This window comes from Phyllobates terribilis, unplaced genomic scaffold (genome assembly GCF_046119375.1).
Source record: "Phyllobates terribilis strain yellow unplaced genomic scaffold, ASM4611937v1 Scaffold_7__3_contigs__length_470593459, whole genome shotgun sequence".
In the NCBI taxonomy this organism is placed as follows: Eukaryota; Metazoa; Chordata; class Amphibia; order Anura; family Dendrobatidae; genus Phyllobates; species Phyllobates terribilis.
Genome location: NW_027362767.1, coordinates 273,487,979 through 273,502,087, shown reverse-complemented (window position 1 = coordinate 273,502,087; position 14,109 = coordinate 273,487,979). Strand labels below are relative to the sequence as shown.

Genomic DNA, 14,109 nt, shown 5'->3' with positions numbered 1-14,109 from the left:
CAATCCGGAGCAATACTGGCAGCCATATTGTATCCTGACTCACCTCCAGATTGATGAAGATGACTGTGATCTCTGCGGGGGGCAGGATCTGCTTCAGGGGCAGCATGTAATTCTGGGTGGGAGAGACGAGATTAGCGCAGGTCACCCACTCATTACACTGCAGTGCACATACATGTGGTCACGTGACAGCAAGACGAGAACCACGCACTGTGTGACGGGGTTTGATCTCCGGGGGCCCCTAGTCTCTTGCATGTCTATGTATTGGGGGTCCCTGATTTCCGGGGGACAATCCTCTCCCTAACCTCTATGTATTAGGGGGAGGGGGGTGGTCTCTGATCTCCATGGGGCAATCCTCTCCTGGACTTCTATGTATTAGGAGTCTCTGATCTCAGGGGGTTACACCTCTCCTGTACTTATGTATTGGGTGTCTCTGATCTCTGGGATCCCGCCTCTCCTGGATCTCTGTGTATTGGGGATCTCTGACCTGGGATTACATGTATTGGGGGGTTTCTGATCTTCGGGGACCAGTCCTCTCCTGGATCCCTATATATTGGGGGTCTTTGATCTCTGGGGCCCTCCTCTCCTGGACCTTTATTGTACTGGGGTGCTCTGATGTCAAGGGGCCGCTCCTCGCCCTAACCTCTATGTATTCGGGGTCTCTGATCTCCGAGCCCCTTCTCTCTCGGCCCTCTAATCTCCCTCATTAGCGGCCGTCAGGGCTCATAAATGACGCATCGCAGACGGCACTCACGAGGCGGATCTCCTCCAGCGTGCGGAAGTAGCGCTCCTCGGTGTCGCGGATCTCCAGCAGGCAGCAGTTCCTCTTGTCATCTTCAGTCATTCCCATCTTCTGATGGAGAGAAATGTGATAAACCCTCAGATACAGAAGCGCAGTTATCAACAGTCCTGCAGAATCGCTGCTTGCACTCAATGAACCGAAACACGCAAACGCTCTCGTCTGTTACAATGTATCAGTGCAGGTCACATGTATGAGTGTGGGTTCCAGAATGGTTACCTCTAGACTGGAAACATTGTAACAAACCTTCAGCTTTCAGTAGATCTAGGTCAGGACCAGTTTCTGCCATGAGATGTCATTTAATGTTTCCATTCACGGGCAAAAAGCAGAGTTCCTGAAAATGGCAATGAAGCAAAGCCCAGAAATCCCACAGTGCCATGATGGGCGATGGTCGGATGTTCTGCACATGGGGAGGATGGCTGATAATTGGTGCAGACGGTTGAATCATTAATAATCCTCATTATCTCCCAAAACAGAGTGATAACCCGTCCCGATCCAAATGAAAACACGCTACATGCTACCCATACGTAGAGCCGGCCTTACCTGCATGTACCGAATCTGCCGCGTGTGAGAGGGAAAGGAGATGAGAAAATAGTGAGAAGGATCCTGTCACACCGGGGCTTATTCTCTGCATGTAAGACTACAATAGCAGATACGCTGGGGGTTGTAGTCTCCCAGTGCCATGTAATTACACAGCTGGGACGGTTCTACACTCAACACTTTACCCCGCTCAGCGCCAAAGACGGGGGGGGGGGGGGGGGGGGGGCAGAGACAGGGGGAGGGGGGGCAGTGGGGTGAGAGACAGCGGGGCCAGAGGGGTGAGAGACAGCGAGGGGCAGAGGAGCCAGAGACAGGGGGGGGGAGACAAGGGGTGGCCAGAGACAGATGGGGGGGGCGGGGCAGTGGGGTGAGAGACAGCGGGGCCAGAGGGGTGAGAGACAGCGAGGGGCAGAGGGGCCAGAGACAGGAAGGGGGGGGGGGGGCGGGGGAGACAAGGGGTGGCCAGAGACAGATGGGGCGGGCGGGGCAGTGGGGTGAGAGACAGCGGGGCCAGAGGGGTGAGAGACAGCGAGGGGCAGAGGGGCCAGAGACAGGAAGGGGGGGGGGGGAGACAAGGGGTGGCCAGAGACAGGGGGAGGGGGCAGAGACAGGGGGAGGGGGGGGGGGGCAGTGGGGTGAGAGACAGCAGGGCCAGAGGGGTGAGAGACAGCGAGGGGCAGAGGGGCCAGAGACAGGGGGGGGGGGGGGGGGGGGGGAGACAAGGGGTGGCCAGAGACAAGGGGGGGCAGAGACAGGGGGAGGGGGCGGGGCAGAAGGGCCAGAGACAGCGGGGGGCAGAGGGGCCAGAGACGGGGGGGGGGGGGGGGGGCCAGAGACAAGGGGGGGGGGGCCAAAGACAAGGGGGCCAGAGACACGGGGAGGGGCAGAGGGGTGAGAGACAAGGGGGCAGGGGGGCCAGAGACAGGGGGGGGGCCAGAGGGGCGAGAGACAAGGGGGGGGGGCAGAGACAAGGGGGGGCCAGAGGGGCGAGAGATGGGCGAGGCAGAGGGGGGCCAGAGATGGGAGGGGGGGGGGGGACGACAACAGGGGCGAGAGACGGGGGAGGGACACAGGGGCGAGAGACGGGGGAGGGACACAGGGGCGAGAGACGGGGGAGGGACACAGGGGCGAGAGACGGGGGAGGGGGGGGGCCAGAGGGGCGAGAGACGGGGGAGGGGGGGGGGCCAGAGACGGGGGAAGGAGGGGGCCAGAGAAGGGGGAAGGAGGGGGCCGGGGAAGGAGGGGGCCAGAGACGGGGGAAGGAGGGGGCCAGAGACGGGGGAAGGAGGGGGCCAGAGGGGCGAGACACGGGGGAGGGGGGGCCAGAGATGGGAAAGGGGGGGCTAGAGGGGCGAGCCAGAGGGACGGGAGACGGGGGGCCAGAGACGGGGGAAGGAGGGGGCCAGAAGGGCTAGAGAAAGGTAAGGGGGGGGGCAGAGACGGGGATGGGGGGGCCCAGAGGGGCGAGAGACAGGAGAGGGGGGGGGGGGGGGGCAGAGAGGGGCGAGAGACAGGGGGGCCAGAGGGGGTAACAGTGTTACCTCAGAACTGGCGCCACAATGCTCTGCACGGACTTCTGTTCTGTAGACATGAATAGCAGTGGAGGCACAAAGGTCACAACCACCATTCACTTCTACAGGACAGTGATGGCCTCAGACGAGGATGCAGCAGGACAGTGTGGTGGCAGTACAGGACAGTGATGGCCTCAGACGAGGATGCAGCAGGACAGGGTGGTGGCAGCAGGATGGTGATGGCCTCAGACAAGGATGCAGCAGCACAGGATGGTGACAGCACAGGTTGGCGATGGCCTCAGATGAGGATGCAGCAGCACAGGGTGGTGATGGCCTCAGCTGAGGATGCAGCAGGACAGGGTGGTGGCAACACAGGACGGTGATGGCCTCAGACGAGGATGCAGCAGGACAGGGTGGTGGCAGCACAGGGTGGTGATGGCCTCAGACGAGGATGCAGCAGCACAGGGTGGTGACAGCACAGGGTGGTGATGGCCTCAGCTGAGGATGCAGCAGGACAAGGTGGTGACAGCACAGGACGGTGATGGCCTCAGAGGAGGATGCAGGACAGGATGGTGGCAACACAGGACGGTGATGGCCTCAGACGAGGATGCAGCGGGACAGGGCAGTGGCAGCACAGGGTGGTGATGGCCTCAGACAAGGATGCAGCAGCACAGGGTGGTGATGGCCTCAGACAATGATGCAGCAGCACAGGGTGGTGGCAACACAGGGTGGTGATGGCCTCAGCTGAGGATACAGCAGCACAGGACGGTGATGCTGGTGTCGCAGTTTCTCACCATCGGCTGCTGATTTTCCACTTTGATGATGTCTTCGTAAATGTCGTCCTCCTCGCAAGGAACATCGTATGTGTCGTTCTCCCCCAAATCATGTTCGCTAGAGTGAAAGAAAAAAGCATCAGCAAGACTGGACACACAACAAAACAACCTCCATCATCAACTCCTCCAATAGTCACCTACAAATAATTCCTCATTACATGGCATCTGTCTCACAATGCATAACCCCCACCATCCCTGTTCCCAGGAGCTCCACCACCCCCACATTTTCCGCATGTTTCATACTAAAACATTTATTTGATAATTACAACAGGTATATAGGAAAGGGTTTTTTCCAGTTAGAGCAGTCAGACAGTGGGATGATGACCACAAAGGGCAGTTATATCTGCAATGTGGGCAATAACCAGTGACAGAGACTGTTTAACTGGTGGAGGCCATAGCCATGGACAGGAGGCTTTATTCATCCTACAAAACTATAATTCACGAAAATCTCTCTTGCCCCCTTCCATTGTTCTGTAAAATCTGCCAGGGGCGCAGACACCTTTTGGTTTGGGCCCAGGGCAGCAGGTGACAGACGTGCTACAGTGAGCACCACACCAGGACGAGCGTTACATTTATTCTAAACCCTAACAACTGACTGCACCCTCACACACACAGCAGGGTCACCCCTCCCTCGCAGGATCCGCCATTCACTACGGGGAACCCTGGGTTTTCAGATTCCCCGACACAGTGTGACTGCAACCTGCAATACACATGACACATCCTCACCGTTGTCAAGATCTCTGCTTGCTGCTAATTCTCGCTGACATGCAGACTGAACATCATCCTGACCTGACAATGCTCACAGCTGAGGGTTTGTTACAATGTATCCAATCTACACTGACACAATGTAACAAATATGTTTACATCATAGAAGATTGGATGCACTGATACACTGTAAAACTCTCTGCTGTGAGCAGGACGATGTCCAGAGACTGGCAGATGGCAGGAATGAACCCAGAGCTCGGGCCTCATCAGTCATTAGATGCCAATATGGCAGCTCCAACGTCTGCGGCTGTCGGATATATCCGGTGACCGCTCATCACCGTCGTCTGCTCCATCTGTTGACTCCGCTTCTCCACCGGCCGCCATCTGCGTGACTAATACTGCAATATCCCAGGAGACGCTGCGGCTGCAGTCACATGACAAGCGCCGGGAACATTCGTGATACACCAAAAGGGGCAGAAATGATGCAGCGATGGGCCGGGGGCTGATGGACCCCAGAGATGTTCTTATAACCAGTGGACCATGGCGCAGGGAGAGGTCAGCAAGGTGCACACCCGCTCTGCCATACTGCGCCCCTCTAGTCCGCTCTCCCCAGGAATAATCTGTAATGCCCACATTGAGGTTTATCTGTGCCTGACCTCGTCCTCTGCTGCGGACACAGCACAGTTTTCTGGATTTTGCGCCATTTTCTTATTATATATGGAGAGCTTCCAAGAGCAAAATTAGGAAAAAATTTTCTCGCACAAATTAACTCTATGATGACCTTCACATTTATTCAAAGTATTTATGGTTCACTCATCACCTCTGGAAAACCCAGATAATATGAATTTTCTTTGTCACTCCCCATAATTGGAGTGATCCGCTGCGGCCGTTGTCCAGAGAGAATCTGCAGTGCTGCGGGCGTGACGAGGTTAATCGCTGGTGATGTTTCCCTCCAGGCGGCCGGTGGAGCGTGCGCTTCTGTCTCGGCGCAGGTTGTCAGCACAGCTCAGCCGGCTGCTACTTTTTGCCTCAGGCGGCAATCAGGAGCCGCGAACCTCGCTGTCCGGAGGGGAAAACGTGTTCGGAAACCACGTGCGGAATAAATCTGTGCGAGCTGGAAGAAGTGGTGCAGGAGGGGAGGGGACCCCACAAAGCAGAGCACAAAACCTGCACAACAGCTACTGCAGCTCTGGAGGTAACTGGAAGATAAAATCTCACATAACAGAAGAATAGTGACTGAATGATAAGATCTCCCATAACAGCAGAATAGTGACTGCAGCTCTGGAGGTGACTAGAGGATAAGACACAATGTAAGGCTATGTGCCCACGATGCAGAAATGCTCCGGATTGTTTCCTGAGCGTATCTGCATCTCCCTGGCAGAAAAAACGCATGCGGATTGTACATGCGGATTGTACATGCGTTTTTCCTGCCAGGGACATGCGGATGTGAAGCGTTCTTCACATGCATTTCCGCATGCGGGTTGACAAGCGCTTTCCAAGCGATTTTAGCATCACTTGGAAAGTGCTTGACATCTTGGTCACACTATATAAATCCATGCAACCGGCATCGATTTATATAGTGTGACCGAAAGAATGTTAAAAAATAAATGTATACTTACCTTCCGATGGCCCCCGGTGAGCTTGCCTCTGCTTGCCGGCAGCTCGTGGTAGATTTAAGGATCTGTCGATGTCAGCGTCACGTGACCCGTCACATGATTAAATGATGTCACCGCAGGTCCTTTAGTCTACTGCGAGTTGCCGGCAAGCAGAGACAAGGAGACCGGGGGCCATCAGAAGGTGAATATAATGTATATTTTTTATTTTATTCTTTTTTTTTTTACAGGTTCTATGGTACCCGGGTCCAGAGAAGAGTCTCCTCTCCTCCAGACCCGGGTACCATAAGCACATTGAAACACATGGAATCCGCATGTACAGATGCAGTGATGCGAAATCCATTTGTTCCAATGTAAGTCAATGGCAGCGAAAATGCTGCGATTACGCAAAATAATTGGTAGTGCCGCTTTTTTTCCGCAATGATAACCCGCAACGGAAATTTCCGCAGCATGTGCACAGCACATGCGGATTATCATTGGGGAACATGGCAGGCCTTCTACCAAGCATTTCTGCAGCGGAATTGCCGCTGCGGAAACGCTTAAAAAACGCATAGTGGGCACACAGCCTAACAGCAGAATAGTAACTGCAGCGGTGGTGGTGACTGGAGGATAAGACACAATGTAACATCAGAAATCAGAATAGTAACTGCAGCTCTAGTGGTGACTGGAGGATAAGACACAATATACAATGGCATGTAAAAGTTTGAGCACCCCTGGTCAAAATTACTGTTTATTGTGAATAGTTAAGCAAGCTGAAGATTAAATGATCTCTAAAAGGCCTAAAGTTAAAGATGACACATTTCCTTTGTATTTTGGGCAAAAAAAAATATCGTAATTTTTAAAATTTAAAAAAATACAAAAAGGAAAATGGGCCGATGCCAAAGTTTGGGCACCATGAATGGTTAGTACCTAGTAGCACCCACTTTTGAAAGGATCACAGCTTGTAAACACTTTTCATAGCCAGACAATAGTCTTTCACTTCTTGTTTGAGGTATTTTCTCACCCTTGAGAAAGCGTGGCTGAGAACACGCGAAACGCGAGTCAGGCTCATCTGTTCCATCACCCCTTCTTGGTCTGCCCTAGTCTCTAACCCCACCATGGTAAGGTCCTCCTCCATTGGTCTAACCTTTTTTTACATTATTTTCTTCAGCACTTGCTGTGACTACTGGCCATTTGGGCAGGTTACAATATATTGTATATGGGTTTCCACCAGGGGGTTACTTACCTCATTATTATTACTTGCATATGTTATTTATCTGTCATATTGTATATGGGGTTGATGGCTTGTGGTGAAGATTTCTCTTTTTCTGTCTGGTTCACTAATTTTACTCATGTTGCATAAACTTTTTTGACTTTTATACCATCATCTACTCAGTTTTCTCCTATTTGTCAAATGCTTCTTATTGGAGTTGGTTTTGATAGGTGATCCACGGCTACCTACTGGTGGCGTGCCTCACATTTTGTTCCAAATATGCGATTGGCTATTCTTGTATTTATGGTTAGTACCTAGTAGCACCCCCTTTTGAAAGGATCACAGCTTGTAAATGCGTTTTGTAGCCAGACAAGAGTCTTTCACTTCTTGTTTGAGGGATTTTCATCCATTCTTCCTTGGAAAATTCTTCGAGTTCTGTGAGATTCCTGGGACGTCTTGCATGCACTGCTATTTTGAGGTCTAGCCACAGATTTTCAATGATGTTCAAACATCAGGGGACTGTCAGGGCCACTGTAAAACCTTCAGCTTGCCCCTTTTGAGGTCGTCTATTGTGGATTTTAACGTGTGTTTAGGATCATTATCCATTTGTAGAAGCCATCCTCTTTTCAACTTCAGCTTTTTTACAGATGGTGTTATGTTTGCATCAAGAATTTGTTGAAATTTCATTGAATCCATTCTTCCCTCTACCCGTGATATGATCCCCGTGCCGTTGGCTTCAATTCAACCCCAAAGCAAGATTGATCCACCCCCATGCTTAATGGTTGGCGAGATGTTCTTTTCCTGAAATTCTGTGCCCTTTTTTCTCCACACATACCTTTGATCATTGTGGTCAAAGAATTCTATTTTAATCAGGGTTGTGGAGTTGGTTAAGCCAAACCTCCGACTCAGACTCCTCAATTTCCCTGACTCCACGACTCAGACTCCACAGCACGGCCTCACTACTGAGCAAGTACATAAAGTGCAGCACAGATTCATCTCAACTCAAAGCCGAGATCCTTAGATCAGGAACAGAACAGACATTGATAGGACATTTCATAGCTTTCCCAAATTCTTATGGAAACATTTACAGCACATCCTGCAATGTAGTACTGTACCCAATTTATTAGGTATTCACTCTATACCAAAATGGACTGCGACTCCACAGCCTTGATTTTAACCTCACCGGTCCACAGGTCTAGTTTCCAAAATGCATCAGGCTTGTTTAGCTGTTCTTTTGAATACTTCTGACGCTAAATTTTATGGTGAGGATGCAGGAGAGGTTTTCTTCTGATGACTCTTCCATGAAGGCCATATTTGTGCAGGTTATACACACTTCCTCCTCTTACTACAATAGCCCAATAATATGAAATAGTCATATTATTCCATGATATTACTTTATTTAGTTAATTTAACATAGCAAGCAAGATAATAAAAAACAGCCCCTAAAAAATCCCATAAAAACACATGGGTGGTGTGGTCCACCAATATCTTATTGACATGAGGTAATATATAGTACAAATTAACTCAGTGTACATCAATACTGCCAGCACATATAATGCTCACCATGAACCGGTTAATTTTACTAGTTTAAGTTACAGCTGAAATACACTGCTCAAAAAAATAAAGGGAACACTCAAATAACACATCCTAGATCTGAATGAATGAAATATTCTCATTGAATACTTTGCTCTGTACAAAGTTGAATGTGCTGACTACAAAGCGAGACATGATGTCCCAGATGTGCTCAATCGGATTCAGGTCTGGGGAACGGGCGGGCCAGTCCATAGCTTCAATGCCTTCATCTTGCAGGAACTGCTGACACACTCCAGCCACATGAGGTCTGGCATTGTCCTGCATTAGGAGGAACCCAGGGCCAACCGCACCAGCATATGGTCTCACAAGGGGTCTGAGGATCTCATCTCGGTACCTAATGGCAGTCTGTCAGCATAGTGTCCAGAGGCTGGAGGCGCTACCAGGAGACAGGCCAGTACACCAGGAGACATGGAGGGGGCCGTAGGAGGGCAACAACCCAGCAGCAGGACCGCTACCTCCGTCTTTATGAGGAGGAACAGGAGGAGCACTGCCAGAGCCCTGCAAAATGACCTCCAGCAGGCCACAAATGTGCATGTGTCTGCACAAACGGTTAGAAATATAACTAAATAAAGTAATATCATGGAATAATATATGACTATTTCATATTATTGGGCTATTATAGTAAGAGGAGGAAGTGTATATATGCTATACTTAATTGGGTTACTCCTTATGTATTATTTATGGATCTATATATCCTTTATGTGTTGATTAACTCATATTTGTGCAGGTGTCTGAAAAGTAGAACAATGTACCACAAATCCAGAGTCTGCTAAATCTTTCTGAAGGTCTTTTTCAGTCAAGCAGGGATTATGATTTGCCTCTCTAGCAATCCTACGAGCAGCTCTCACTGAAATTTTGCTTGGTCTTCCAGACCTTATTTTGACCTCTACCGTTCCTGGTAACTGCCATTTCTTAATTACATTTCGAACTGAGGAAAGGGCAACATGAAAACGCTTTGCTATCTTCTTATAGCCTTTTCCTGCTTTATGGGCCTCCACCATTTTCATTTTCAGAGTGTTAGGCAGCTGCTTAGAAGAACCCATGGCTGCTGCTTTGCCACAAGGTCAGAGGAGGCTGGGATTTTATGAAGCTGGGATATTAGCATCACCTGGCCTTTCCTAACGATGATCGTGAACAAGCCATAACCCTAACAGGCTAATTAAAGTCTGAAACCTTGGTCAAAGTTATCTGAGCACCTAAATCTCCAAGGGTGCCCAAACTTAATTTCATCTTCAACTGGCTTTTCTGTTCATAATAACAGTAATTTTGACCAGGGATGCCCAAACGTTTACATGTCTCTTTAACAGCAGAATAGTGAGTGCATCTCGTGAGGATAAGACACAATTTAACAACAGAATACAGACTAAAGCTCTGGAGGTGACAGGAATTAAGAAAGTAACCAGCAGCACTATACCAACGGACACAAAGTCAAAAGCTCCAAGGAACCCACTTGAAGATAATCCAATACGTAGTGAGAAACAGCGTCCAAGTTTCTGATGAAAAAAGTAAAATAAAATTCATTCTGCCATATAAAAGGTAACAATGTTTCGACCTATCAAAGTGCTTGATAAAAAGCTTTTTGATAGGGCGAAACGTTGGTTATGGCAGAATAAATTTTGTTACTTTTTCACCTGGGACTTAAATGCAGTCTTTCACTACTAAAAGGGGTATTACTATCTCCAAGATCCTATCCCAATATGTAGTAGGTGTAATAATAATAATATAAGCAAATACCTCCAATTAGAAATTTAGTGTAGTTTTTCTGATTTGCCATGTCTCTTTCCTCATGTGCAGGCATTGCAGGACCTTAGATATCCATGGTTACAAAAACTGATATAGTGACAGTTGGTTAGCTAGTTCCTAATGGTCGTAACCTAAGGATACCTAAGGTCCTGCAATGCCTGCACATGAGGAAAGTGACATAGCAAATCAGAAGAACTATCCTACATTTCTAATTGGAGATATTTTCTTATATGTTATTATTACTACTACACCTACTACATATTGGGATAGGATCTTTATATCCCTTTAAAGCTCTGGAAGTAACTGTGTTCTTGGGATTAATAATTGTGATATAATTAGAGGCGGGTCTATTTAGGCTCCGCCCATAAAGCTAGGGAACTGATCACATGACATTAGAGGACAATACCGCCACAGCCCAGATCAAACCATCTTCTAGTGGACTGTGCTAGGTAGATGCATGAGGGAGGGGGGTACCACACAATGGTTTATTCTACAGCGGGGGCCCTGGGTAATAACTCCCAGAGGGGTAGTGTTCTCTGTTATCAGCCAGCACTTGGGCTGTCACATGATAGGAGCAGGTCGTCCTTGCTCCATGTGTTGCCTTTGTCATTGCAATACTCACTCGGCAAGCTCCTCCAGGCTGCGGTACACGTCGTCATCATTCTCGGTCGTGTCTTCACAGGGGAACGACCTGAAAGGAGAATAAATGACAAATTATCCATGCAGATCTGTCCAGACAGGAGGGGGATAAACCTGCTCAGCAATCACCAGCTATTGTTATCAGCCTGGTGACAGATGATCACGAATCCCTGAGCCTGTGTGAGATGGTCAGAATCAGGTATCTATACAACACTGCGGCTTCTCCGGCGCTCGTCTCCAGCCATGTGATGTCACTGCGCTCTGCGGATCAATCTGCATTTCATCTAATGCTTCCGGCGGTGCCACGAGCATGAGACTAGAACCTGCTGATAGGGGAATCAATCACCTCGGGGTAGGACCACAGTCAGTACACGGCCTTTATTTGTTTCCCTGCTCAGTAATTTTGGCTCAGCAACCATCAGCGGCTGTGTAAAGTATGGGGGATAGAGCAGCAGCCTGAGACCATGCAGCTAATCTGAGAGCACAAAATAGTAGAAATTCTGTGGCCGCCTCAGCGCTCATTCACACGTCAGGTTTTCACAGCTAGCACTCGTACCTATGATAATCTATGGTAGTTCGCATGTCTGATTTTTCCTTGGACTGAGTGGCCCCCACATAACCACAGAGACTTGTCCATATTAATCAAAGTGTCGGATTTAAGCCTATGGGTCAGTGAAAAAAGTAGACAGCACTCTGCCCTCCATGTGCAGCAGTTTTTCACGGAAGCTGGAGAAAACTTGTTTTTTCTCCCATTCAAGAAAAAACGATGAAATTTAGACCAAACTCTGATGAAAAAGACTGACAAAAAAATCACTGGCGTGTGAATGAGCCCTTCAGGTGCAAACGAGGGCGCACAGTCTTCAGTGACAGCAAGCAGAGATCTTGTAAACAGAGATGAATTGGTCTATTAGGGAGCAAAGGTGCCTTCACCCTATGCTGATCCTCTCGTCGTCCTCCTCGAGTAAGATCGCTAGTAGTGGCATGTTATCGGGAGACCCCTACAAATCGCAGATGGAGCTGTGCGCTTGCTCATCCCATAGGGAGATGACGCCGTTATGACTCCCAACAATTGCCACATGAGAACAGATCGAGCAGGTGGAGGACACAGACACCACGGGACAAAGCAATAACGGCGCCAGCGACTGCAGGTAGAAGGCACAGACTCCATACCGAGACCAGTATCAGGGGACAGCGTGTATGGGGCGCCGTGTCACAAGAAGCAGCGGGTGCTCCCTGAGTTCACATCTTTTCTTCGCCGCTGCGTTACACAACCGCCATTATCCCCTGTGAGGTGCGGCTGCTCCAGAACTCGTCAGACACCAACAACATCACCAAACAATCTGACACCGGACCGCACCAATTATCCTGGTTCACAGGCAGTGTCTATCATCTCCCTGTATCTGGGTTATGAATACAATGCCAAAGCAAGCAGTGAACACTGACAGGAAGAACAGTGAGAAGGACGGGGGGGTGTAACTTTATACAATGCAGCGTCAGATGCCATTTAGGGTCTGTGGAAAGTTTTGTGACGTTGTGGATCTCCCTGTGTTGACGGGATCCCGCTATCTGCATTATGATGAATCCTAGGCCACGTGGGTTCTTAAATGGGTGTTTGGCTGGGCTGTGGCATGTACAATATGGGGGTGCCCGTCCGCTACCGCAATGGGCCCGGTATGAAGGTCACTTCACAATCACAGGTATAACCAGCGGCACAACGCAGGGTGACAGGCGGAGTAACAGAGGATGGGATTATCCTGTGTAAAAACACGGCATCTGTGTGTGAGCAGAGCATGAAAATAAGAGCTATACACGAGAAAAATCAGATGTCACCACAGCCAGGGCCATGCAGGAGAGAATAGTCAGGGAGACCCCACAAGTCCTAAGCGCTCCGCCCCACTTACAGATAGGGCAGAAGACGTCAGTGACATCACAAGGACCACCAGCCTCTGCTATTGGGGGACCCATGAGGCTTTGCTGACTGGCTGAGAAGACATCATATAGTTATAATTACCGGATCCCTTTGTTCTGGGCAATGACGTGATATGAGATCTTGGACAGCGCAGAGATGACCTGCAAGAAAAATGGAGACATGATCAGTGTGTTTGCAAGCCCTCCCTCATGTATCCATCTGTGCTGCTCGAGCCCCTGCCCCCGGGGCCACATTCATCATTAAATCACCGACACTCAGGGATGCAGTCCTATGTAAGTAAAGCTTCAGAAGTTCTGGAAGTTTAGTTTTTAAAATTTCTGCTGTCAGTGAGTGGAAACATTCTCCCAACTTCCCACATTTGTATGGTATGAATTGCTGGTTGACTCTGCCCCGGTCGCCAGGTTGTCACCCAGATTCCGGAACCGGACTCTGTATGGACCCTCACTGCCTCCATACCAATTCCTTCCATGCATTTCCCGAGGTCTTCTACACTAACATCTATATACATATGCCACAGCACATAATAAGAATTAAGTATCTCAGCATTCTACAGTCACACAGCCATCTCCTCATTCCCCCACTCTTTCCTACAACCTGCCCCCTTCTATTTACACTGCTACTGATAACACACATAATATACCTTTAGCAGACTAGTACGTCCCACGGAGACTAGTTTGCATTTTCTTCTCTTCCTTTAGTTCCCTGTCCTCTGTCAGTCAGCCGACGAGGTGTGAGATCCAGCACAGTGATCTGGAAGATCTTATCTTCAATACATTGTAATATACCAATCGTTCAGGAGTTTACACACTTGCGGTCCTCAGTCATCTCTACATGCCCGTCCTCCCTCCTTCCCCCCCTTTCCTCACTGACAAACACCTCATACCTAATACACCAGTAGCAGGCTTGCACCTTCTGCCATTCCTTCAGCTCTTGGTTTTCTGCCTGTCAGCCGACGAGGTGTGAGGTCTGGCAGAGCGGTCTGGACTCTCTGATCTTTCACACATGATACAATAT

At 49.5% G+C, this 14,109-nt stretch overlaps 1 protein-coding gene across 8 annotated transcripts in view; it reads right to left on the bottom strand.

Annotated features, from left to right (window-relative positions):
- The window catches only part of VAV2 (vav guanine nucleotide exchange factor 2), a 77,337-nt gene that overhangs the window by 22,839 nt on the left and 40,389 nt on the right, over positions 1-14,109 (bottom strand). For 7 of the 8 annotated variants that reach the window (XM_073640782.1, XM_073640783.1, XM_073640790.1 and 4 more), the window contains exons 3-7: positions 13,177-13,235; positions 11,149-11,217; positions 3,642-3,738; positions 752-850; positions 44-112 (exon numbers count right to left, since the gene is read on the bottom strand). In XM_073640782.1, the coding sequence (XP_073496883.1) occupies positions 44-112; positions 752-850; positions 3,642-3,738; positions 11,149-11,217; positions 13,177-13,235 (393 nt within the window). The remainder of the gene's footprint in view (positions 1-43; positions 113-751; positions 851-3,641; positions 3,739-11,148; positions 11,218-13,176; positions 13,236-14,109) is intronic. The other variant, XM_073640785.1, reaches the window with a different exon arrangement.